This window comes from Camarhynchus parvulus, chromosome 3, assembly GCF_901933205.1.
Source record: "Camarhynchus parvulus chromosome 3, STF_HiC, whole genome shotgun sequence".
Classification (NCBI taxonomy): domain Eukaryota; kingdom Metazoa; phylum Chordata; class Aves; order Passeriformes; family Thraupidae; genus Camarhynchus; species Camarhynchus parvulus.
In genome coordinates this window covers 99771945-99799283 of record NC_044573.1, presented here as the reverse complement: position 1 = coordinate 99799283, position 27339 = coordinate 99771945, and the positions used below count along the sequence as shown (strand labels likewise).

At 37.7% G+C, this 27339-nt stretch overlaps 1 protein-coding gene across 6 annotated transcripts in view; it reads left to right on the top strand.

Moving 5' to 3' along the window:
• The first annotated feature begins 2343 nt into the window (after positions 1–2343).
• The window catches only part of MAP3K7 (mitogen-activated protein kinase kinase kinase 7), a 47786-nt gene continuing 22790 nt past the window's right edge, over positions 2344–27339 (top strand). For 3 of the 6 annotated variants that reach the window (XM_030944469.1, XM_030944468.1, XM_030944471.1), the window contains exons 1-11: positions 2346–2964; positions 13997–14107; positions 15705–15770; positions 16084–16129; positions 16791–16929; positions 18356–18480; positions 22027–22155; positions 24276–24406; positions 24833–24914; positions 26033–26184; positions 26776–26935. In XM_030944469.1, coding sequence (XP_030800329.1) covers positions 2875–2964; positions 13997–14107; positions 15705–15770; positions 16084–16129; positions 16791–16929; positions 18356–18480; positions 22027–22155; positions 24276–24406; positions 24833–24914; positions 26033–26184; positions 26776–26935 — 1231 coding nt within the window. In that variant the 5' untranslated portion in view covers positions 2346–2874. Of the gene's footprint in view, positions 2965–13996; positions 14108–15704; positions 15771–16083; positions 16130–16770; positions 16930–18355; positions 18481–22026; positions 22156–24275; positions 24407–24832; positions 24915–26032; positions 26185–26775; positions 26936–27339 lie in introns of all 6 variants that reach the window. The other 3 variants (XM_030944473.1, XM_030944467.1, XM_030944472.1) reach the window with 3 other exon arrangements.

Here is a 27339-nt window from a genome sequence, read left to right as displayed (position 1 = left end):
AGCAGTGACATTTTGATAATGATGATGACTCTGCCTTCACAAGAAAGAGCTCATTATTTTTGAGATACATATTTCCACATCAATTTCTGAAAGGAAATGAACCTTACAAGCAACTATAATTGGAATGCTCTCTTCTGCTGTCTTAATACCCATCAACAAAATGTAACAAAGGTAACAGAAAAATCTCTCCACTGAAAAATAGAAGACTGCAACTGCCATCTGCCTGATACATACCCTCAAGAGAGGCCTGTGAAACATAACAAAAAGCCAAATATTCAGTTACATTTAACAGAGATCACCAACTGCCACCCCCTAAAGCACAAGCACCCATTTGGCCATCTTTCTAAAAAAACTACTGAGGTAGTTCACCTTTCCCAATGCATATGTGCCCAAAAAAGAAATAAAATGTTACACTTTTGGCCTGAGATCGTGCTCATGATTGCAACTAAGTATCAAGATGATGGATTTCAAGCATCCAGTGATAGATTTTCACACCTCCCTTTCTTTTCATTCCCGCTTTTTGCTTGGCTTCAGTTGACTTCAGACGTTCCTTGTCTTGATCTACAAGTGTTTAGAGAACTGAAGCACTTTATCCAGCAGTATGAAGTCAATATGAACCACACTGAAAGGAGTTTGGTTTTCATTGGACTTGCAGTTTTCTCTATACCTCAGAAATCTATATTCTTAATCTTCCAGTAATCGATATATTGCACACTCCAACAGCTGAGACAGCAGCAGCTGCTTCACACTTTCCTGTGAGAAGTTGTGAGGTCCAAGTATAAACTGTGGCACAGCATGACTAAGATGAGCACTAATAGTGGCTTTTGAGAAAATGAAAACCAAATACTTCGCTGGGTATAAGGGGGCGCCAGGGTCAGTATGAACATCCAAACCTATAAACAACCTAAGAAAGTAGGGGCTCTGGATAACCCCACTGCTGGATGAAGCGGATATTAGCCAGATTTTGTGGTACTTGAACTAACAGAAGATTCTTTAGATCTTTTTACAGCAAACCATATCAGAAAATCAAAAAGCAACAGCAGAAACTCAGCACATTCAGCATATGAGTCTGCTCCCCACTCCCACAGAGATTGCTTAGGCAATGTAATTGCACCAACCCCACCAGCCCTGCATACGAGTTTCATCTTGCATGCAACAGAGTCAACATGTACTGTGACTGCTTGGCTGGGATTTCTGGATTGGTGTACATCTGAGAATCCCAGACAAATTACAAAAGCTGACAGAAAAATACAAGAGGGGACGAAACAACCCTTAATAGCAACCTGTCACAAAGTGCAGCAGCTCAGATAGAGGTACTTTCACTTTGGCTTTTCTAACAACAGCTGAGGCACCGTAAGATTAGGTCACTTCCCATATTCATCCTTGATTTTTTTTTTCCTAGTTAACTGCTTAAGCGGCTTTCTCAGGCTAGCCCTGCGAACCAGATCTCTCTACATTTATGAGACTTCCTTGTGAGGCACAGACATTCACTAGCATGCTAGCAGAGGAAGATCTAGGAAAGCTTACTAGATCTACTAAAATTACATACTATTAATAGTATTGTACAATAACATAACTTTTTATATATAGCCTGAAGGTTAAACATATCAAAATGAAGCACAGCTGTTTCAGGGGAACACAGCAGCTCTATTCACTCATCTCAGCACTGATTTCACACCACGGACTGCCCTAAAGCATCAGTCTGAGACATTTACCAGTGAAACACTAATGGGGTGGGTGCTGAAGCAGGAGCAGAAGCAGGAGCAGCAGACAGCCCTGGCAAAGAGTGGGTCAAGACTCCCTTCGAGAGGGAGTAGTTAAGGTATACGTTCATTCCCTATCCCTTTATTACTATCTGTTTACATCAACGGCTCCATTCTCCTCCACTCCACAGCCACCCTCCTACACACAGTTTTCCCCTGAGAAAGCACCACTGAAGAACACAAGGCCTGTCCTCGTCCCAACACCCCGTACAACACCTCCTGCCCTGGACAAATACAAGCACATATAACAGGGGAAGGGCCTGTGCCCCGCACTAGCATGGCGGTGACACGCAGCCCCGGCAGGGGGCCGTGCCCGGCAGCCGCCCGGAGCGCGGGGAGCCCCGCCGGGCTGTGCCCTGCAGCCCCGGCTGGACGTGCGGCCGGGGCGCTGCCCGCGGCTCTGCCGCACTCCGCGCCCGCCGGCGGCTCCGGCTGGCGGCAGGAACAGGAAGCGGGGCCGGGCAGGGATCGCGGCTGCGCCCCTGGCGGCAGCGGGCGGCGGGGCGGGGCGGGGGCGGTGCCGCCGCCAGGCCGTGGCCCCGCCGCGGCCGCCCGAGAGGCCGCTGCTGCCGGCGCTTCCCCGCCCGCCCCCGCCTGGCGCTCCCTCCCTCCCTTCCTTACTCTTTCACTCCGTCCCTCCCTCCTCGGCCGGGGCAGCAGGAAGCGGCTCTGATGTCAGCGGCGGCGGCCGCGGCGCGGCTCTGAGCGGCTCCCTTACCCCCGCCGCTGCCCCTCTCCCGCTGCCGCCGCTGGGGCTGGCGGCCGAGCCCGGCTGCGGCCCCGGGGGCGCCGCCTTCTCGCCCGGGGACGCGCGGCCGAGGCGGTCCCGAGCTGCGCAGAGGCCGCGGCCTAGGGCAGTCGGCGCGACGCCCCGCGGGGGTGCGGGAGGGCGCGGGATGCGCAGCGGCGGCGCCGGGGCCTGTGCCCGCCGCCAGTGAGGCCCGAGGCCGCCGCGGATGCGGCCCCGGCGGCGCCTCGGCCAGGCCCGCCCCGACCTGCGCCAGGAACCGCCGCCGAGCCCCGCGTAGCCCCGGCTCCGGCCCTCGGCTGCCCGGTGCCGGACCCTCGCGTAGCCCCGGCCCCCTCTCCTCCCTGCGGTGAAAGAGGAGGCATGTCTGCTGCCGCCTCCGCTGAAATGATTGAAACCCCCCCGGTCCTCAACTTCGAAGAAATCGACTACAAAGAAATCGAGGTGGAAGAGGTGAGTGAGGGTCCCGCCGTCCCCCTGGCTCCCGGGGCGCGGCCAGCCTGGCCCCGCCACGCAGAGCCCGGGGCTCTCCTCCCCGGCGCCGGCCCTGCGCTGCGGAGGGGCCCGCGGAGGCTTCGCGGGTGCGCCGGGATGCCGAGACCCCCCCGGTGTACCTGAGCGGGGGTTCTGTGCTCCCGTGGATGCTACAGCGGCGGGCACCAGCGAACAAAGGCAGTCTGGCTGGGAGCGGAGGTGAAAGGTTACTCCTGCCGGCCCTGCTGCTGGATTCCGTACTGTGGAGTTTTATTTAAACGGGATAGATTTATTCAGGACTTTAAAGTTTCGCCGCCCATTTTGCCACCCACTTTAGTATGTGTGGCAAGCATAGTTGTCAAGAGAGAGCTGTTAATTCTAATCTTTCTTTTAGATCTCTATGCCCCTGCTTTCACTTTCTGCCACCGAACTGAGCCATTGTATATATAATGACCATACCACTCTTAATGATTTGCTAAATTTACAGCTTTGTGAGCTGTAAGGATAAACGGGGGTTTTTTTCCTAACACAGGCTAGTGATGTTGCACTCATGGATATTTAATGTTTCATTTGTGACTTGTGCCTGTTACGTAGGAAGTGACATTCTGTTATTGTATAACAAAATTAGAGGGAAGTTTTTCTTTTGTGAAATTCACATAGTGAAATTATTCAGGTGCACCTTTCATATGTCAGGGGTTCCTGTGAAATTAAGGTGGGTGTGATCTAGGGTAGCTTGTATGCTTTAATAATGGGCTCAGTAATCTCTATATACTACAGTGTTCTTTGACTCTCAGAATTACACAAAAATATTGCTGTTGTTTTTTCCTTTGTCGCCTGCTAAATTCTTTACAGGAATTAAGTTTCTTCATGTAGACCCATAACAAATTTGATGAGGCCAGCTTGTAGAGTCTGGACCTAACAGGCATCCAAGACTGCTGAAACAGACCCTGTGCTTTTATTTGTAGATTAACATCTTTCTTAAAGTAATAATTTCCTGTTTTCCTTAAAATGTTTGTGTGGAAGTGGAGTTTTGTGTAGTTTTATCAGTATGACAACCTTTGTCTCAGGTTTTTGCAGTACTTTGCTAGATACTAGTTTCTTCATAATTATCCTACTGGGCTTGGGTCTCCTGGGGATAATTCAGGGACCTTAAAATCTGCCATGGAGCACCAGGGCACCTTCTGCTGTATTCAGGTAGTATTGTGGTAACTTTGGCTTTCACCATAGCAGGCACTGGGCACTGGAAATTTTCAGAAGACAATATATTTCAAAAGATTGCCTCTATCTCTTTTTGTGAATTTGGCAACCATACAGATTTTTGTTTCTGTAAGTCTAGTTGTTCCGCCTCCCTTTATGCATTTAACTCTTCTGAAGTGAAGGTATTTTTTGTTGTTTTTGTAACACTTACTAATAGCTGGGGATCAAATCACATGTTTTGGGAGAAATATAATTTCTCACCCAATGAAGAAAGTTTAAGTGGATTGTCCATTGTAAAAAGGTGCCCAGTGATGCCTCATTGAAGTGGGTACCACATTGGCTGTGTTAGACATAGCCCTTTGAATTAATAAAGTGCTATGCAAATCTTTAATCCTCACAACACCCTTGGGGAGGTGTTAGCAAGGATTGTATTGCTGTTTTACATACAGGAGATGTGGAGCTGCATAGTGTGTAATTGGTATAACTAGAGTCTAGCATTCTGAGATTTAGTGCTCAGAGCTTGACTGTATCCCACACGTGTGCCTGGGGCTCACAGAAACAGGGCCGTCAGTACAAAAATGTATCTAGAGACAGTGCTTAAGTAGAAATTTGTTTAATGCAGTTGTTATTCTAAACACAGTATCTTCGTAGAGATACAAAACTCATGTAATATAAGCAAGACAAATTTGATAGTGTTGTCTCCATTAAAAAATTGGTCACAGCTGGCATAGCATTTTGAGTGTACCTGTCTTCCCAGAAGTTCTCATAGGCAAAGGGAATACCCTAGTGTTGGACAAAGTCTAAATGTCATTGCACAGAGGAAGAAATAATACCTACTTTACAAGAAAACAGATGGATTGGAGATCCTACTTAGGCCTTGCTTTTCTGAGCTGTGGATGTTGACCTCTTACTCATGATGCAGTTTCAGCACAAATAGTCAACTTTGTAGTCATAACAAAACACACATCCTTACTGAGGATTTTCTGTGCTCTCACTTTAAGCTCAGAGGTTTTCAAGGATTTTAAGTGGCTGTAATATCACAAAATGGTCATATTTATGCTTGGCAAACTTCAAATGTTTCAAAATGGAGTGTTAGGAGATCTACACTGGAAACTCAACTGCTTTTATAGTCATAGCTTTGCTGTTGTATTATCAAGGCTGTTTTGTCAGCAGATAGCAGTCCCACTCTGCCACTGGTTTATTAATAGATATTGAAGTTCTGGAATACTTGCAGGCCCAGAGAACTTGCTAATAAATGTGAGATCTATAAGTGCACTTTCATTTAGGTTTGTCTGAACTCTACTGAGATAAAAACAAGAATATTTCATATTTTGGTTTAGCTACCATGCACATGACTAACTGTAGTGTTACTTCCCACCAGTCAAACACATCTTCAGCTTCAGAATGCCTTTTTGTTATTTCAAGTGCTTAAAATGAAGTAAACCATAGAGACAATTATTATGAAAGAGTTGTAGTCAAATCAAAATTGATGTGACACAGCACGAGCATCTTCAAAGCTAGACGGGGAAAAACAACACAAAACTTTTGTTCAACAGAAGTGCTCTCTATTTCACTATGCAAGTTTTCAATTGTGAAAATGGCCATTTTTAGTTTTTAGTGTTGTATAGAAAAATCATTAGAAACTGAAAAAATAAAATCTAATATAACTGAAATCAAGTCAACACTAAAAAGCCTAATAGCCTTGTTTTAAAATCTCGTATTTGAATCTAGAACAACACTCTGGTTGTTTCTTCCCAGGGGAGTTTCCACATCTAAGCTAAAAGAGACTTTGGTTTTTAATTTTCTGGCAGCCTACTCCCTGCCGCTCTTTCCTGAAAATTCCACAGGCTTTCCTCTACCAGGTAACTGGGTAACATTCCCATACATGACCAAAATATAGACCTCTTCATCACATGATGTGTATATGCTTGGATTGCACAGCCAAAGGTGCATGTCTGGTCATGTATACTGCAACCCTGCCCAGTCACTGCCTGATGCAGACAAGTTAAAAAACGAATGCCATATTTGCATGGTTGCAAGTTACTTTTGGATGGTCTGAAATGTACGTTATTTGAAAACCATTGTTTAATGCTCTACTGGTATATTGTGGTTTACAATGAAGTTTCTTTTTAACAATCTATTTGGGCAGTAGTTAATTCTAAGAGAGTTAGGGTCATGTTTTCTTTGAGATGAAGAGATAAGCTTTATAAATATTTATTTTAGAAAATTTACTTAAGGTCCCAGCAACTAAGGAGATGCAATTTATAGTATATCCACCTATCTTAGATATTTTTTAAGTAGTTGATTAATTTCATTAACTGAGTAGTGTGCTGAGAAGTACACGTGTTCCTTCCAATTCTGGAGCAAAGCAGTTCAGAAGCAAGAGAATGAGCAATACAGCAAGGCAACTGGGCTTTGCTTCCCTTTATATAGTTAACTTTTAAAAAGTTAGTGAGATGCAGTGTCTGATTATGTCCATTACAAGGTAAAGCAGATTTGTGTGAGCTGCTGTTGAACATGGAGCTGTTACTACCTTCATTGTTTCTGTGTCCTGGGGGATCATCCCCACTTGTAGAATACCAATCTGAAAAATTGGAAGAAATTTGGAGAAGAATCAGATGTGATTTGAGATCTGAACAGCATTATTGGATATCTGACATGAGTACAGAAGGATTGGTTCTCAAGAACCAAGGGTGGTAGTTAGAAATCCATTTGATCTCAGTCAAATTTCTCAGCCTTTTTCAGTAAGACTTCAAGGTTCAAAGCTGGGTATTCAAAAAAAAGGCAAAAATAAGTACATGGTGAAAACATATGCCGGTATTTTCTCTGATTTTCTTCGAAATACATTTCTGGGTTAATTCAAATAACTACTTAAATGTAGTTTAGTTACATCAATAGAAGATTCTCTTCATTCATTTATATAAGAAAATAGCTGGAATGTCAGCTGAGATGTGAATTTATAGCAGAAGTTATGCAACACCTATTCCATGTGGATGAAATTTACTGTGCAGTGAGTTAGAAGATAGCTAATAAGCTAGTTAAACTCTTAATGTGACACTTCACACTCATTTCTACACATGCAGATACATTCAGTGAATCAGTTTGTGTCCTGTAAAAGAGACTCATACTTCACTTCATAAAGAATCCATGGGAAAGAAACCTCACAGATCTATCCGTTCCAGTGATGAAAGCAAGATCCATATTTATGAGATAATAATAGCGTTCTATGTCTAATACCTTTCCCTAAGAAAAAAACTAAAACAACAGAGTAAGTTTCACGTGTCCCTTATTTGTTCCACCCAGTGGATTGTTACCAGTATTTTACCAGTTGCAGTCACTTGTTTGTTTTCTGGTTTGGTTTTTTTCCAAAGACCGGTAATTTTAGACAGCGCCAGCCCAGAGAGCTCATAAGAGTCCTGCACCCTGAGTGCCTCATTATCCAACATCTCATTTCTAAAACAATAATTCACTCTCTGGGCTGCTCTAACAGAACAAATTGATTCATACTAGAGCATCAGAAAGTTGTTTTGTTAATGTTTTTAAATTGCCATTAATTGAGTTCAGTTCTTGAGACAGATGTATAAAATCCTATCAGTGCGTAAAAGCTTTTCATTATGTGATAAACCAGAATGAAAGTATAACCTGATAAACTGTTACCTTTAAGATGCATGATTTCTTGGAATGACCTGAGCTGTCAAAATGCAGGGAGGGGTTGATTGCATGTTCAGAGCAGAGGAAGAATTTCTGGAAACATAATTTTTGAGAGCAGGCTGGATGGAGTTCTGAGTTACCTGGTCTAGTGGAAGGTGTCCCTGCCCACAATGAGGGGTTGGAACTAGATGATGTTTGAGGTCCCTTTGAATCCAAACCATTCTATGATTCTATAATTTCAGGAACATGTATGATGATACTTTGATTCTTCATAAACCTGTTCTAAAGAAGCTGAAAAGAGAATTAGTTCTTAAAACAGAACTAAATTCAGATAGACCAGCCACTGAATGAAAACTGTACAGTGTTATACAGCTCTAACAGATGAAACCTTAGATAGGGACCAACTGTATGACTTTGTCAAGAAGAACTTGCCTATATTAAGAATCTAAGTTGATTTTAATAACCAGTTTCTTTCAGGAAGAAATACTTTTTTTCTACAGTGTTTTGTGTAACTTCTACGTTCAAACTTAGAAACTAAATCTAAACTAAATTACTTAGTTTACTTCAAATTAGTAGGATTGCTTCCAGGGGTTTTGGGGGTGGGGGAGTGGAGAGGATTTGGAGGTTCTTCATTGCTGTATGAATCCCAGAAAGGAAAAGCAACATTTAGAGTTGTGCTGACACTAGTACAAATAAACTTAACCAGTCAAAGAACATAGCTGTAAGAATTGGCAGATAGATCTGAACTCCTTCCTAAAAGTGCTGCCAAGGTATTGGCCACAGTCATTTGTGGCACAGGGCCAATTTGCTTCAACCTACTTAATAAACCATAGCACACACAGAGGAACCAAAGCTGGAATTTGACGCTGGTTGAATGAATGATAGAAAGTGTAGGAATATAATTTTAGAAGCTCTAAACTGTTGTTCATGGCTTCTTTTGGCACTTTTTTAAAATCTACGCTGCATATGCCATACATTTCACATATGTGAAAAACTGAAAATATTAGTATACTTTATTGGTACTGCTGGAGCTCTGATAGACAGAGAGAGTAGAAGCAACTGAATTTTAAAATGTGAATCTTTTTTGTGTTTTTTAGAACGCATTATAGAACACTTTTTTCCACTCTCTCTCGTGTAGTATCTGGAGCTTGAGAGATCCAAACATTCAGTTTGCATACATCCCATTTCATTAGCAAATATACCAGTAAACAAAGCAATGTAGATATTAAAGATAACTTAAAGCCCGTTGTCATTTTGGAAGCACGGATTTTGTTGGGTTTCTGGTTTTGGATTTTTGTAACTGCTTGTCCTGCTTTCCAAAATTGTAAATGAGCAGTCATACAGTAGATACAGCAAATTATGAAGTCAGTTCTCTGAAGAATACTACATCTGCTAACCAGGGAGCTATTATATTTTATTGCTGTCTTATATATCCAGCAAGGTTTTTTTTAGAAATAAAAGCACTAGGTATCCAGCATGCAGAACTACCTTACATGGAAACTTTATGGATAAAGAGAAAAACTTTGCATTTTTATGTTTTTGAGTTAATAGAAAACTTGTGGAGTTAATGCAAAGTTGAAATTAATTCTTCCAAAGTTTTGACATTTGTTAGGGAATTATGGTGCATCTGAATAAATAGAGATGCATTTTTCTTGTTTTACTGGGGGAGGGGAAATTTTTGGTCACATCCCTTAGGACAAAATACATCCTTAAGCTCTTAACATATCTGCAGTCTCTATTTCCTGCATGATTTCTAGTCTACATAACTTACCAGTCAGTATAGTCTACATACTTACAAGTCAGTATCATGTATCTTTGTTTATGTACAGCATTTGATACTATTTGTACACAGAGACAGAGGTAATGCTTGTTCCAGGGTTCTTGTATGGTTCATATTCTTTAAATAAGACTCTAAATACATTATCTGGAAAACATGCAAGTGGCACTGTCCTTCACCATGTCACTTTGTCACACAGTAAAATGTAACTTTTTACTGGTATGTATTTTGCAGGTAGAAGAATAAATTTTAATACATTTTTCAATCTTTGAACCTCTTTAAGTATTACTTCCAGTTTAAAATGGTTTTGTGTCATGTACCAAGTGGTTTTTGACAAACTTAATTCTCTTCTGTGATAAAGGTAGAAGCAGACTTGTTCTTACTCTATTTCTAAATGTCTCATCTACCCTGTATCTTCCTTTTTTCTCCTAGAAGATATTTAAAGAAACAGAATCTTTTACTAAAAGAATGTGTTTATTTTTAGATCATTTTCCAAATAAACACAGTGCTACAGATCAACTGCTGTTTATTGATTTGTTGTGTCAATAATTCCATTAACTGTGCTTCATATAATTCCGAATATGCGCTGTTGCCCAAACATATGGTGTGGCACCAGCAGCAGGGGACAAGAAGGAATGAGCATGAAGAAACTAAAGTTCAGGCAGTGCCTCCCTCCTGTGATATTAAGTTACTTAGTTCCAGCACGAGGTGCTGAAGGAAACTACATAGTGTTTCAACTGTTCTGACAATATCTAAGACTTACTCCTTTAAAGAATAAATTTAAGGGAAGAAAGTTATATGTAAATGGACTCCACCACAAGCTGCCTTCTGTCAATTATAAAGGGGTTTTTGCTGTGAGTAATATACTTTTTCCAGATTAAGTAGGAAAAACACACTGAGTTTTCACATATGGGAAACCAATTTGTATTTGATTTGTCATTGTTTCTGATGGTTACTCCTTTCATGTGCCATCCAAGAGCCTGAGCTGCTTTAATGGAGGATCAGCTCTTCTGTTTTCCCTGTATCCTAGGTAAATATTCACTGCATCCATGTCCTCTTCTCAAGTTCAACCTTCTGGCTAAGCAGGCACCAAGTCACTGATAAATTGTTATGAAACCTTGACTGCATAATCATTTATCAAACTATTTTCACCAATAATAAAATATACATACCTGATGGTCTCACAGCTTTCTATTACATAATTAAAGTTTAGATTGCCTGGTAAACTCTTCTTCTTGGTGCACAACACTGATTTTATTTTTTATTATTATTTTTTTCCAGTCATCAGTGGGACTTCTTAAAGAACATCTAATTCTTGGAATTTATTCCACTTTTCAGCTAAAACCCAAATATTGTGACATTCATGGCTCAATGTAAAACACTACATGGGGCAGTATACTTATTTCTGTGAGTTTCTTCATTTATTAGAAATATTGTTTAAAAAGACAACATTAAAAATTAATTATTTCTTTAGTATATTAATTGGAAGTACATGTACCAGTTCTCAAGATGAGACATGCAAATAGTCATGAATTTTTCTGCAGGGGAGCAGTATGCATTTATATTGACTTAGGAGCTGAATTTACCATGTGGAATCAAATGGAAGAGATACATGGACTTTCTTTTTTTTGTTATACATCTCAAAAGAAATATAAATAAAATGTATAAAATTATATGTAGTATATATTGCATATTGATAATATTGAAATAATATACATAATACATATAGTGTATTTGTACATATGGGCATACACAAGGCTTTTCAGCAGGGAAAGATTCGACTAGCCAGAAATAAAGTAAGCCTGACCCATCACAAACTGTTGTAAGTAATTCAGGCTAAGTGGAAAAAGAAAGTCAAATTACTTAATTAAATTTTTAGACCAATCTTTTAACTGACATATATGCACTGCTTTCAAATCACTCTTTTTGTTTCTGTCATTGGACTAAATGTAACAGAGTTGTAGTTGAAAACTCTGAAAGCATGTGAGAAAAGGTATATTAAGAAAAGGAACCTTCTAAAAGGTGTTTCACAGAGACTTGAACCATAAGGCCAGTCGTATCCACCTAGGAGAATTCATTATGTGCCCATCTTCTTTTCCCTAAGTGAGAGTTCTTCCCACTCACTTGGGTAACCTTGTTTGGATTTCTTCACAGTGTAGGGGAGCAGCAGATGTGGAACTAACTGTATTGCTTCTGCCAATACACTTCATCCTTCACAAGCTGCTCTGTGGCATCCTTCTCTCATTAACTGGCCTTAGTATTTCCCAGGTGATTGCACTTACGTGCTCACTAATCACCATTTCTGTGAAATGCAGACTTACAGCACACACACTGACTGATGAGATTTTCCTTATTCTGTAGGTCTGGTCATGTGCTGTACAAGGTGGGTAGGGGCTTTGTAATGGACAATTTTTGTGAAGGTGGGGGGCCTGCCAACCCCTAGAAAGTGAGCAATTTTATTCAAAACATGGTCTGAGAGAAAAGGAAATAACAAGGAAGACTGCTCAGGACTTTTATGTCTTCCAGTGACTCATTGTTTCCAATTTGTTTATATGTACTATTTTTGTAGGCTGCTCATCTATCATTCATGGCTTGGTGTTTCCAACCTCACGTGCGGAATGCAAGAAAATAGCGTGTGTTACATCAGGACAAGATGTAAGAAGGCAACACAAAGTGCAGGGCACTTTGGCTGGGGGATGAGGTTACAATCAACAGGTTCTGTTCTTAAACAGAGCAGAACTGGGCATGTTCTGTGCATCTCCTGGGCATGTCTTATCGCAGACTCCATCTGTGAACCACTGCTGTGGAAAGTAAATGGGAGATGGCAGGAACTCCTGGAAGGCTAAGTGCATGCTGTAATGTAAAAGAGAAAAATATTTCTTACAGTAATAAGGAAACCAGAAGAAGAAAGTGCCTTTGATCACCATGGCTGTCAGGGGCAGCTGTACCTTATATTCACATGAAACTTCTAAGAACTATTAAGCATAATTTCCCTTTTTTTATCTTTCTTAATGCAAGACTTTGATGGGTTTTTTAAATTTATATTTTTCATCTCTTCAAATTGGGGCCTTGATTGCAGACTTTCTCATATCCATCATGACAGTTTAGCAGGTCTTGAGTTATGCATCTACAGCCCTTTCCATCCCATTCCCAGGGGAAATCAGTTTCACTGTTTATTTATTTGGAAAGCACATAGTAAGCCCCTAACCCAAGGATTACATAAATGGTAGTCAGCGCTTTGTTTCTCCTCCTCTCTCCTACTTCTCATCTTGCCTGCCCTGCATTTTTTGGGTTTGGAGGAGCTCCTTTTCCTTCTGTGCCTGTGTGTGCCTTAGGTTTTCTCCTCCTCATCATTTTCTTTTGAGCATATGAGTAACAACGCACTTATCTGTGCTTTCCTGTAGTGGCTGCAGTCGCTGTTTTGGCAACACCTTCATTTCAATTTTACATCTCACATAAATGTTTTGTCATTAGTCCTGTATGTTGCCATTTTTCCTCTGAGGAACAATTAAAAGAAGTGGATTTTCAATTAAACAGCATGTGTAATTCACCAGTAATTGAAAGTGACCTTCTTTCTATCCTGCTTTTATTTCTATGCTTGGTTTCAAAGAGCTGTTCTAAATAATGGTGGTGTTGGAGCTTCTTCACAGCAAAGGTTAAGGATTACTCGAACACTATAGTATGCAGAAGCAGCTACTACTGCTTTTGCAACATTATAGTGAAGAGTTATGACTCTTGTCTGGGGTTGTTTTTTTCCATAGTTTTAGGCAGTGTTAATTCCAAATAAGCTAGAAAGCAGACTTCAACAGAAATAGGGATAACTTAGTTCATAGACACTTTTTTGGAGGACTTGCAGGGTAATTTACTGCTATCACACTCTTGAGTCATCTGTGAGAAAATGAACTGAACTTTGAGCACATGGAACATCTTGTCCCAGTTTCATCATGGTCCTGTGCAGTTATGTAGGCATCTAAATTTCAGAAGTCGTAATTGCTGTTTTTTAGCAAGAATAAACAAATACAGCAGATAGATGTCATTTCAGGGGTGAAACCTAAAAAAAAAAAGAAAGGTCTCATTCCTCTAATTTTCTTCTGAGCAAATCATATTCTAAATAATTGAGATAATACTTTTCTGAGATACTGTCACTGCACATTAGTAATAAATTTTTTTTGTATGTGTGTTTTCCAATTCTTGCCTAAATGATCTCTGGAGCAAGCTTAGCTAAGACTAGTTATGCTTTAATAGCATAGTATTCAATTCCTACTGCAAAACTCAAGCCTGTGTATCTTCAGTTTTCTAAATTTTTTTTTTTTCTGTTTTTGAAGTCCTGCACAGTGAATGAAACTGTTTCAAATTTTAACTCCAGTGTTTGATATTTTGTTCTAGGTTGTTGGAAGAGGAGCCTTTGGTGTGGTCTGCAAGGCAAAATGGCGAGCTAAAGATGTAGCCATTAAACAGATAGAAAGTGAATCTGAAAGAAAAGCCTTCATTGTAGAGGTACAGTATGTTTGATGGAAAATATAAGATTTGGTAGGGCTTGTTTCCTGAAATTCATGGGTGCATTCAGTGTACTAAAAGCTATGTCTTTATCACAAGCAAAATGCTGCCTGCCGTACCCAGTTCAGGCCTGGACCCTTGTCTTGCAGAACAGGAGACCTGTCAAAGCACATTGCAGCTCCTTTAGTTTGCTTCTCATAAAAGCTGAAAAGCAAGAGTGTGGGAGAGACAGGGCACACAAGTAGGGAAATAACAGTTCTTAGATTCTGTCCCAGTGTGAAGTCAGGGTGCAGCTGGAATACCCACCAAAGCCTTGAACCTGATTAACACTTCCATAGGCCACAGCATAGGTTCTCCAGTACAATCAGGTTGATATTTGAAACTGTTTCTGAGGTTTTTCAACAGTTCTAATACAGTTTGATACATTTTTTTTCTTCTATGCAAGTACATTGCTACCTTAAAGGCAATTACTGTCTTCATTCAATGACTGCTTATTTGAAAATGTCTTGAGTAGTTCAGGTACACTGATAAACTTCCCAAGATACATAATATTTTCTAGAATCAAAAGCTTAATTAAAAATGACATACATTGTGACATGCTGCTTAGTATTTATTCAGTTATAGCTTAGAATGTTCAGGATACACAAGATATGTTAAAAATAAAACTTAATTTCAAACTAACTCTTACAAAATGTGACACACTGAAAGGGCTGAATAAAACATGTTTGTAGTAGGCCTTTCTGTAAATATTTATATGTTGTTCATTATGATGGAAAGTTTTTAAGGTTATTAATTTGAGTCTGGTTTAACACTAAGTAAATCTGATCAGTCTTCCGGGATTTTTGTGCTCAAAAGAGATCTGAGTAGATAATCCCAGAAATGCTTCAGTAATTACTGCTATTTGGGAAATCCTGCTCAGTGCAAGCATCGGTTGAAATATTTCATTCTGATTTTTGGATCTTCTGAAGTGCATAGAAAAAATAGCATTTGCTCTGAAGACAGCGCAAAGTACTTCAGCAGTCTGTGTATAGGAAAAAAAACTGCTTTTTGCTTGCTTCTACTGTGTACTAGTAAAAAAATCCAAATGCAAAATAATGCAGTTGTCAGTACAAACAGTAATAGGTTCTTGGAACTGTGTCATTTTAATTATTTTATGGGGTTGTGGGCTTGGGGACTTCAGAACTTTTGTCCTCTATACTGTCAAAACAGACAATATGACTCTGATTTTTTTAACTTAATCAGACAATTTTTATGTAGTCCCAGAATTGAAGGCTTCAGGAAGAGCACCAAATCTATAGACATCATAGTTGCACAGTGCTTGTGTCTTGAGTGACTTTACTATAGCCTGACAAAGATACTTTCTTTAAACATAATTTCGTAAAACTTTCTTTTAAAATACATGTCCAGTTTGACACAAACCTGACTACATAAATTAAAATGCAAAGAGTGACATAAATCTTGTAATACGTAAAATCACCATCTGGAGTTACGAAGACATAGAAAACTGTACTTGCTGTTGTGGTGTATTATTTATAGCTATGAAAATAAAGCATTAGCCTTTTTTTCCTGTGGTTTGAAACTGTGATTTGTATTGCAGCTTCGACAACTGTCACGGGTAAACCATCCCAATATTGTCAAATTATATGGAGCCTGCCTAAACCCAGTAAGTTATAGCTTATGTCAATATGACAAAAGGTAACTAGCTTAACATATGCAAGCATCAATGCACAGAACGTGTATTTTATATTAAAAATGTATCTTTTATATATTTTTCTAACTTCCAGTGAGAACTAAGTGTAAAACTGATTTTTCTTACATGTAAATACAAACATTTCAAACTGACTGATGTATTTTCCATTAGCTTGGGTATGGGGGCTTTGCAGCTGCTCTCAAAGAACATCCCTTTCAGTTTACAAAAGCTGTTTTCTGCCTCTGCATTGAAAATATGCCTATTTTTTGTCCCCTTCCCCACAAAGGTGTGTCTTGTTATGGAGTATGCTGAAGGAGGTTCTCTATACAATGGTGAGTATCATTTCAGCTTCTTGGAGTTAAAGTGCTAGTATTAGGGCAAACATGTAAACTACAAATTGTTTCATAAATATGAAATTCAATAGAGACCATTCTTAGAGCTATTCAGGAGCCACCTGAACGCTGTCCAGGGCAAACAGCTGGAGGTGGCCTGCTTTACCTGCTTGGTGGACTTCCAGAGATCTCTTCCAACTATTATATGGTTCTTTGAAATTCTTAAAATAATTTTAAGGAGAAAAGAGTGTACTTTTTAAAACCTCTTTTCACTTCACTGGTTTGTTCTTGATAGCAGTTTCTTATGTTTTATACAAGTAATGTAAGGTTTTCCAGTGGAACATCTGAAACATTCTTCCTTAATTTGTAAATTCCCTGGGCATTTGTTTAACATAGACTTTACCAGGGATAGCTGAGAACAAGCAACACTTTTCATATTGAATTTTAACATAAATTATTGTGGAAAATGTACTAAAAAATGGGAAATATTTTGACATTTCTGTTATTTTAACAGTCTGCAGAAAGGTATTTTTAGTTCAGTAATGAGGTGTTGGTGATTACTTAGATTCCATAGAGCTTTCTGGCTGGTATTTTGTTAACTCCATTGTATCTGTTGTAATATGCAATAAAGTTCTTTTTAGTTTGTGCCTTTGTTTTGCAGTGCTGCATGGTGCTGAACCTCTGCCTCATTACACTGCTGCACATGCCATGAGTTGGTGTTTACAGTGTTCCCAAGGAGTGGCATATCTCCACAGTATGAAACCAAAGGCTCTAATTCACAGAGACCTGAAACCACCAAAGTAGGTTTAATCTTCATTTTTCATATTTTCTTGCAATTGGTATTTAAGATCATTTACAATAATTTTATTGCATTTATAAGAAATACCTTTAATTGGTACTAACTTTTAGATGTACTGTATTCCAAATGAAAGCTGCGCATATGAAACTTCAGTTGCAGAATGATGGCTTATGATACAAAAAATTAACTGTATTTAGTTACTTTCTGTTCAACTGGAAAAATACCCTGCTCCTGCAGGGTATCTGTCATCATCTTATTGCAGGGGTTCCATACTGTTGTTTCCTTATCACAAAAGTTTCACACCTTCTTGGTGTTTCTCGGGGGCAGCACCTCAGAGCACTGACTCTTTCTTGTTCATAAAGCAACCACCTGGCTCCAATTCCCCTCTCATCCAGCCACCCCACTCTTTTATAGCACTCTTCTTCTCATTGGTTACACCTGTGGCATGTTAAAGTCAGGCCTATTCCTAATCTTTTATAATTGGCCTAGCTGCAACTCCTTAGGGGTAAGATTAGTTTCTACGCTATCTTGATTTTCTTATATTCTCTCCCCCTACATCCATCCCCAGGTATCCATCATGGAAGAGGATTTTATTAGGAATAGGGTTTCTCATCAGAGGCATTTAAAATCTTCCAGTTTTGGAATGGTTGTGGTGTTCAATAAGAGAACATTGTGGGGGGGTTGATTGGTTCTAATGTCATATATAATCTGTTGCATTAGAGCTCTTTTGCCACATGGCTATCCTCCTTTATCCCCTCCTTCTGCTTCCACTACCCCTGCTAGAAGCTCTCATCACTTTCCACCAAAACAAAATTTAATAGTTTCCTACCCAGTCAGTTTGTTATCCAGCTCATTTTACAGCTTCAGATCTGGCTCCACAGATCAGATAGAAACAGATGTTTGAGGATCAGCAGAATCATCCCTTTTTGGTGGTAATCTGCAGTTATTACCAGATAAAATTTTAACATGAAGCCACAAGTTAAATCTTTAGTCCTTTCTATTCCCCAGTTTTGATTTAGAGAGTTCACATGTAACTTCAAGTGCTTCCATTTAAATAAATTGCTACATTGATTGACATTGGTGGGAGTCTTGATTGTTCTTCTTTTGGTAAAATAGTTACACATTTGTTGGTTTTCAGCCCCTGGCATCTGAAAGTCTGCTTTTGTCAGTATATGCTTAGTAGTTTACTATGGCTAAAGATATTTATTTAAGATCTAGCATATAGAAATATTAATAAATTGCATCATATATTGGGTTACTTTAAAATATGTAATATGTTCACATTAGACACAAACGACCTTCTTTATTTCCCAGATTATAAAACAAAGCCCTGAGATACAAAGCCTAAGATATTCACCTATATAAGAATGATAGTTGTTGGGATTAAAAAAAAAAAGTGGTTTAATATCCTTTTTCTTCTTTGACAGTTTGCTCTTGGTAGCTGGGGGGACCGTTCTAAAAATCTGTGACTTTGGTACAGCCTGTGATATTCAAACACACATGACCAACAACAAAGGGAGTGCTGCTTGGATGGCACCTGAAGTTTTTGAAGGTAATAAAAATTCAGTGTTAATATTACATTTTCTTTATAGGGATGCAACTGTGAATTACTGTGGTGTAAGAATAAGAGCATCGTGTAGTCTTTAAAATAAAATTTACTAAAGTTGAGGTAACAACTGAAAGAGTTTTCACAGAAGTCTAACATTTCTTTAAAAATCTCTGCAAGTGTATATTGTCAAATAATTGTGCCTAGGTTTGAAGAACAGCACTGAACCAATTCTCTCATGTTATTATTAGATATTTATTTATGTGAAGAGGTAGAACCTTTATTTGTCATTACTGATACTTACATTAGGAGTACCTTTAGACAGCAGCAGTTCCTTATTTTGTAAGTCAGTAAAATACAGCCAGAGGGCTCTTTCCCCACAATTTTGCTGTTTCTAAGATTCTTAAATCATTTCAAACTCTTCTGTCATTTAAATACACTGTCACTACTTTCACTCCCTACTCTGATTAGCTTTTAACTTTAGAATTTCCCTGTTAGAGTCTAAATTGAACATAATTGCTTCTTTTTTCATCCCCCACTTTCTTGTAACTCCCATCTTCATCTGCTTTTTGTGTAATCTAGAGATTTGATGTACTTCCTCTTTCCTACATACGGGGGAACTTGTTAATACCAGTTAATTTGGTTATGTAGAAAAACAAGCTATTTCTTGGAGTGTAATTGGGGAAGACTAATGATACTTGATAATTAGATACCTATAATTGCTGCATGATTATCAAAGAAATAAACCCATAGATATTAAATTGCAGACTAAACACCTTTTAATCTGTCTGTACCTTAATTATCAATGCAATTTAGCAATGGTCTGGAAGAGTCACCCTCCTGCTTTAGGAAGCAGGTGTCCTTGATTTGATATATTTGGCAAGTGCCGATGTGCAGCAGTGGTTTCCCAGATTCTGGATCTAGGTGACCTCTTTTCTTTTTACTGTTCTTATTCCAGAGACTGTCCATATATAGTTTTAGGATTCCTCCCAAACATCACCTTTGGAACTTATGTTCTGAAGGTACCATTTTCTTCCACATATTGCTTAGAGTACCAACTGGAGGATTATTTGTTTCACTCAGATGCCTGAAAATTTTCCATTATGTTGTTTTACATTCAGGCACTTTCTCTATTTTTTTAGCCAGGACTGCTTCATTTCTTAACACTTGTTTTCTATTAGATTAAATTGTATAAATAGGAGATTTTTTTTCTTTTAGAAATAAGCAATTGAACAATCAGTGTTAAAGATAGATTTTTTTGTGAAAAATCTTAATATAAAATGGATATAAATAAGTGTATTGTAGTAGGGATTTACAGTTCATATCCTAGTTCCTCTAGTGTATGAATCCAGCAAGGTAGAAAGAAACCTTGTATTGCAGTTATTACTGGACAGTGCAAGAAGCCTTCAGTTTACAGTTGTTTTTATGTGCTTTTAACTGAAAGCATTTACTGATAAATAGACAAATCATTATAAAAACACAAGTATCAAGGAGAGGAAAGAATCTAGTATGATGCATCTTCTACAATGCAGCATATCAAATTACTCTTGGAACAGTTATTAAACTACTAAAAATAACCACTTTAAATGGCAAAGTTATTAAAAATTTCTTTGCTTGTGTTACTGCAGCTGAATTCAACAATGGAATAAAGGCTAATATTAATTTGGTGATGTTCTAGTACAAGGTTTCTAGGTGAGAACAGTAAAGGCACGAAAAGCATCTGTTGCAGAACATGTTGCTTAGTGAACTAGTCACTGTACTATTAAGAATTTTCCCCCCATTTTAAACCTAAGTACAGATCAAATAATCTAAATAAAAACAATATGCTATAGATCAGGATGAAGTAAAAGAGAGCAATTCTGATATAAGAACTCCCATTAGAAGAAAATGGTTTTAAAAAAAATTAAATTCTTTAGGATAATAAGGAAACAATACAGAATACTTTCTCACTTCTTTTGGACTGTCACTTTTCAGAATTAGTCCAAGACTTCTCAGGCACAAAGTAGAATTCAGTTGCTCAAATAGGGGAATAGTACTACTTTAGTTTTATAGGCTGTGTGTTACAGAAGTTCTGTGACTGCATAGATGAGACTGTTTTGCTTTCCTTAGTGATCTGCTATTGTTTACATGACTTTTTTCCACCAGCATCTTTGAAAATAAGCTGACTGATAAAGCTGACTTTTTCTTCTTCGTACCTTTTGAACTCATTGGCCACATTCAGCTACTTTGATACAGGTGTAAAGAGTTTTTGAGATCCACACTCTTAGAGAGTTTTGTAAAGTCCAAATTAGTGCCTTCACTTAAAGGAGGGCTTGTGGTTCATGCTGCAGCCTGTTTCTTGTGTTTGCCTTGCAAACTGGCTGGACTGGAAGAACTGACCAGAGAACAGGCTGTTTACCTTGCAGTTTGTCAGAGGTATGGGGGCAGAGGAAGTTGGCCCTCAGGTAGTGGATGGAGCCTATTGCAACTATTGCTATATGGTGGGTATTCACATGGAACTAGACTTCTTTAATTCCACTGTTACTGAAATTATTAGTCTGAATAATGCTTTCTGATTAGGTATAAACAAAAAAAATCTTTTGGCCACTATATGCCAATTTTAATCCTTGTTTGAAGATAGGTGAGCAAATCTCCTATAATTCATATTTACACATATATTCGCATGTCATTAGCCATTCACATTTCTTATTAGCATTTGCATGAGTTATGGTTGCAAAGCATACATTCTTTCTTTGTAGCCTCTGAACATTTTTATTTATTATTTATTATTCTATATCTCCAACCTGTCTTCAGCACCTCAGGAGTCTTAGAAATATTGAATTTATGGTCAAAGAATTTTAATTAAGTAATGACATTACAAAAAGAATAAGAATAATAAACAAGGAGGAAATAAGATGGTGAGGAATTGAGGACTCTTCTGTTTCGTTCATGTGGTAACTTAGTTGTTCTTCTGAAGACCTGTAATTATTTAAGAGTAATGGATATGACAGATGTTATTGGCTGGCATATTGTAACTAAGGTTGGAAGAAGTGAATGGAAGAATATTTAGAGGAAGCAAACATAATCAATTAAACCCTGAATGCGAGATTTTTAAAAGCTAATAAATTGCAGTTTATGTTATATAAGAAAAGTGATGCATTTTATCATTTCAAGATGACTCCAAATGAAAAGGATTGATTCCCAGAGAGGGGCATTCTTAACAGTCATACTGTCAAGTGATTTCAGATTTAAGTTAACATGAATCAGCCAGCTTTAGAAAACTGTTTTTTCTCAGCAAACTAAATGTGAAGTGAAAGTAAGTATGTAAAGCTGTTTATTTATTGGAGCAAGCTGCCCAGGGGAGTGGTGGAGTCAGCATCCCTGGAAGCATTGAAGTGACTCAGCATGACACTTAGTGCCGTGGTTTAGTTGACATTATGGCGTTTAGTGAAAAGTTGGATTCAGTGATCTTGGAGCTCTTTTCCAACCTGACTGTATGATCTGCTCAAGCTATATTTCTTTTTGATGTGTTACATAGAAAAGAGTCAAATTATATTGATGGCTTTCTTCCAGGTAGCAATTACAGTGAAAAATGTGACGTTTTCAGTTGGGGTATTATTCTCTGGGAGGTAATCACCCGTAGGAAACCTTTTGATGAGATTGGTGGTCCAGCTTTCCGAATAATGTGGGCAGTTCATAATGGTGAGTTGAAAATACTTTATTGCATTTGAAGTTGTGTATATGACCTATAAATTTGCTGAACACTCTTAACTGTACAGCTTTAAATTACTAGTGTTTCCATTTTGTGCTTCATTGTATATGCATTTTTGTCACAAAGACTAAATAGACACTGCCACTTTGTGTCACTGTGGCTTTTGAGTTACTTGGCTGCTACAGTGTTTGCTACATGTAACTGGTGTATGAACAAAGGAGAGTAATGTCCTCATTATTATGTCACTCCATTTTAAAAGTGATCTGAGAAAAACCTCTTACCTGGCTGAATGATGGTTTTATTAGCTACATTGTCTTTCTTTTACCTTTTTTTTTAATTGGACAACTACGAGAAATGTGTAACTTTAATTAACTTTCCCTGTGTTTAGAACCTAGGAAACATTCTCCAGGAACATTAGATATTAAAAATGGTATTTTTGTTTTTCGTCTATGGTGTTTTGGGGTTTGTTTTTTTTATTCTGCTGTTTAAATGGTTTTACCTTTATGCCTAGGTACCTGCACTCATGGAGCAGCACTCTACTAGCTGTTCATAGTCTAAGCTCCTGAAAATCTGTTCTGCATAGCTAGGTGCTATACAGAACAGATTTTCAGGAGCTTAGACTATGAACAGGACACAGTGTTTGTGTTCAAACGGACTGCTTTCTTTAAATCAGTAGTGTAACATTGGTCAGTGTAGTGTAGAGTAGGCTGTAGTATCTTCATGCTAGAGGTGTAATTTTTTTATGCTGTGTTTTTAGGCACTATGGGAAAACAATTTCTTGAGTAATAAAGTAATGGTAGTGAAGTAGTTCACTGAATGCAAAGAGACAACATCAAGGCAAGCACCAATTTTTTTGAAGAAAAAATTAGCAAACAAGCAATGAAGGCTGGGACTCTGCCTGAGTGTCATTGCTTCAGTAGTAAATGATAGAAGCATAAGGTGGGCACAGGCATATCCTATTCAAAGAAGAGAATGGGGCAGACAGAGACACAATCAATTAACATTATAGTCTTAATAATGCATATAGAGAGATGTTTGCAAATGCCATTTTTGAATGAAGAATGAGATTCTCCAGTTTTTCAAGAGCACTGGATGTTGAGATTAGGAGTGATATGTGCCTTGCATAAAAGCATTTACTGTAAAACTAAGAGTAAATCTAGTACTAAATTAGGAAGCCTCAGTAAGGTGTGGGAGTATACCTTAAAATTCACTGTTTCTACCTACTTTTGCTTTAAAATTTTATCTTCTTTATTTTTTCCTTTTTCTTAAGAAGGAAATTAGTTAGTGTTAGTGCACTTCATCTCACTTAAAACTATTGTGGCATTCTTACTTCATGTATTACTTGTTCTGTTTAATATATTCTTAAATACTTACTGCTTTCTTTGCAAACCATCACTGTGTCTCATATATCCAGCACAACTGGTTGTCCATTAATTGTTCTCATAGAAATTGTAATAAGAGGAGGAACTTGAAGCAAAAAAAGCTGAATAGTTATAAAATAGTTGAAGTAAAATGTTACTAAAAATTAGTATAGACCATGAAAAAGTCATACGAAATTGGTAGTCCAGGGCCTGATAATTTCTCAGGATGTTGTTAGGAGCAGCTTTCAAAATCAGCTTTCAAAAATACTTTAGGTATTTTTGGGGTTTTCTGTTTGTTTGTTTTGTTTTGTTGTTTTTTTATTTTGTTTTTTGTTTGTTTGGGGGGTTTTTTGTTTTGACTTATTTTTTCTTGTGAATGCAGCATTAGGAACCAAAGACTGTTATTACTTGCTTTCTAACTTGGCCTAGAACTTTATTCTTCAGAAAGAAGTAACATTTCATTAGCCTTTGTAATATGCTGTATTCGGTCAGTCTGTGAATGTATTCAAACCTGTACTGAGGGAAAAGTTTGATTTTTTTCTCCTGCTGCTGTGTAGTGCAAAGGAACTTTTCTTGTTGGTTTTTTGTTTGTAAGAGAGAAAATTAGTACAAGCCAGTTCATCCAGATTACAATTAATTCTGCATTTTCCTTTATTTATTTAGCAAAATACTGGAGCAAGATCAGACACTTTAAGTTGTTTTAGAGTTTATTTAAAAAGTTTAAAGGTGTTTTCTATTTTCAATTGCAGGTACTCGGCCACCACTGATCAAAAATTTACCTAAACCAATTGAGAGTTTGATGACCCGTTGTTGGTCAAAGGATCCCTCACAACGGCCATCCATGGAGGAAATTGTTAAAATAATGACACACTTGATGCGGGTATAAAAATTTATTTAAGTATTTTAATAATTTCTTAAACTATTAAGCTGGAAAATTGATGTACAAAAAGTACACTTTTCATCCCACTCCAGAGGTGGGCTTGCGTGTTTTCTTTTGCCTCTCTGTTTTTGACAAAAATTACCAAATTATTGAAGGGAAATCATTTGTCTTATATACATATATATATATATGTGTATATATTTCCTCTTTGAAGGGGTATAATAACTCATAATAGATTTGAGAAAATAAGCAAAGTCATAGGTGTATCTAATGTATTACATTGTTAAAAATAATTGCATTCATTTATCTTCTAAATAAATTATTATAAATGTAATATATAATTTACACTTATAAATTATGAGGTACTATTTAAATAGTTTTAAAACAATTGTACTTTTTAATTAAATAATTACTGGTTTTTCACAGTACTTTCCAGGAGCTGATGAACCTCTGCAATATCCTTGCCAGTATTCAGATGAAGGCCAAAGCAACTCTGCCACTAGCACAGGTACATTTGTATAGGTTAGAGAAAAAGAACGGCAACATGAAATGATGCAGATAGATTGTAAAGCATGTTCTTACATTGATTTTGAACTCAAAATGGAAAATACTTCCAAAATCTTAAGCATCACCCGACCCTATTTATTTTGTTAATACTTCATACTTAGTGTTCTCAGTCAAATGGTTATGTTGAAGTGTACTTGTAATGAAGAAAAAGCTTATAATAAAAGCTGTCTCCAAATGCCCAGGTTTAATGTCTCCATTTTTCCCCTTGAATGTTGCTAGCAATTGACACTTTTTTACGCATATGTAATGTTTAGGAGTTGTCAATTTAAAATGTTTCACTATTCTTGAAAGCTGCATCTGATTTAAGTTACAATCTCCACAATTTAAAATTGCATTTGTTTTATGATAAGTTGCAGTAAATACAGTAATTTAAAATAAGTGCAAGAAAAATCAAATGGAACAAAATGTGGGCTAGACTTTCAGGTAGTTTTGCCCTCAAAAAAATGCTTTTAATAATAATAATAAAAAAATAATTTAGTTTCCTCATTGTTTAGAGCACATTTTTTTCCACTTAAGTAGTTTTTCATTTTACATGTCTTCAGCTTCCTCTGCTTGGTTGAATTATTTTCTATCACCAAAGAAATTGCTGCTATTTTGGATAAAGCTTCACTGACTACTTTGCAGCTTAGTGATCTTTATATTAAAAAAATCTTTGCAGCTTTAGCATTTCACTAACTTTACTAGTTTTTCTCCACCTCTCAGCACATGATTTTAAGTGAATTTATCACTTCAAACCATGATATTTGCTGATATTTTTCAGGTATTTGTCCTGCTCTGTGATTAATGATGGTCTTTGTCATTAATAGTGAATGAGGTTGCTGTTGTGTTGTTAATTTAACAGCTACCCTAAAAATTTCAAAGAGTGGTAAAGATTGACTTCAGAATGTAATCACCATACTTAGATACATATTCTTTTTTCACTCCTCTTCCTTCTTATACTAAATTATCTGTAGCAGTCTTGCTACTTGTCTTCCATTAAATGTTTTTAAAAGTGAAGAGACACACTTCAGTATTTTTAGTGGACGTTCTCCAATGCTTTTCCTTGTTTCTGGTTTCTAGGTTCATTCATGGACATCACTTCTACAAACACAAGTAACAAGAGCGATGCTAACATGGAGCCAAGTGACTTCCAAGGAGCTTCTACCAATGACACTATTAAACGTTTAGAATCAAAATTGGCACAGCAAATCAAAAATACAGCCAAGCAGCCGGTAAGCCAACAGGTGCAATTTTGAACCATAATAACAAAATGGACACGGGTAGATGTAAGTGTTGTGTCTGCTCTGAAACATGTGTCCTTCAAAATAGTACAAAATTGGATCCAGTTAGTTATAGGAGAAGAATATAGAAGAAAAGGGACAGAAAAAGGTAAACTGGAAAGCTCTAATTGTAATCTAATAAATCCTTTTAAATACATCTCCAATGTATTTAAAGGGATTTGTTAGATTTAAAAAGTATGTTTGAATATTGCTGCCTTAATTTATAACCAAAATACTCGTATGACATGAAGGGATTAAACATTTTAGGTGAATTTTGAAGTAGAATTCAAATAGAATGCCAAAATTCAAAGATTCTCTCATGACAATATTGTCCTAATTCTGCTGTTTTTTTTTATCTCTGTGAAGTTAGATTGTTTTCAAAGCTGCAGTTTTTTCATTTGTTCATACCAATTATTGCCATTTATTGTGTTACGAATTTTAAATCTTGTCCCTTTGAAAATACATACTGTGGAAACATACTGGTGCATACTATGGAGGGGCTTGTGCAGAATTTTGTTTTCACAAGGTGTGACTGTTAAACAGGGTGACCCTGGCCGTTTGAGTTTGCCCCCATCTCGTGGGAGCAGTGTTGAGAGCTTGTCAGATGTTCGCGCACGACCACCGTCCGCCCTTGTTTCCGGAGAAGCCAAAAGGATGAGCGCTGACATGTCTGAAATAGAAGCAAGAATAGCTTCCATCACAGGTAAAATTTAATCAGGTTTGGGGAGTAGACTAAAGAACTGGAAAGAAATAAATGAGGAAGGAATATGTAAAACATGCATAGTCTTACAGAAAGTTGACAACAGTAGCTATATGAAAATAATTAAAGTTTTCCTGTAGTCTTGATTGTCCTTTATTAATTGTGGGCGGGGGGATGACTTTATTTATGGTTATACACTCAGCAAGACTATTTTAATTGAGTATTTTAAAGGTTTTAGAGGTTTTGTTGAATTAGATTTTTACCTTTTTAAAAAAAGAGTTATGAGACTTCTAAATATCAGTCCTATTCCAAATGCACAATTTCTCCTTTTTATCTGAAATAGTGTTATTACATCTCTGCTAGTGTAATTATTTATATAATAACATTTTCTTCAGGGTTGTCTCTAT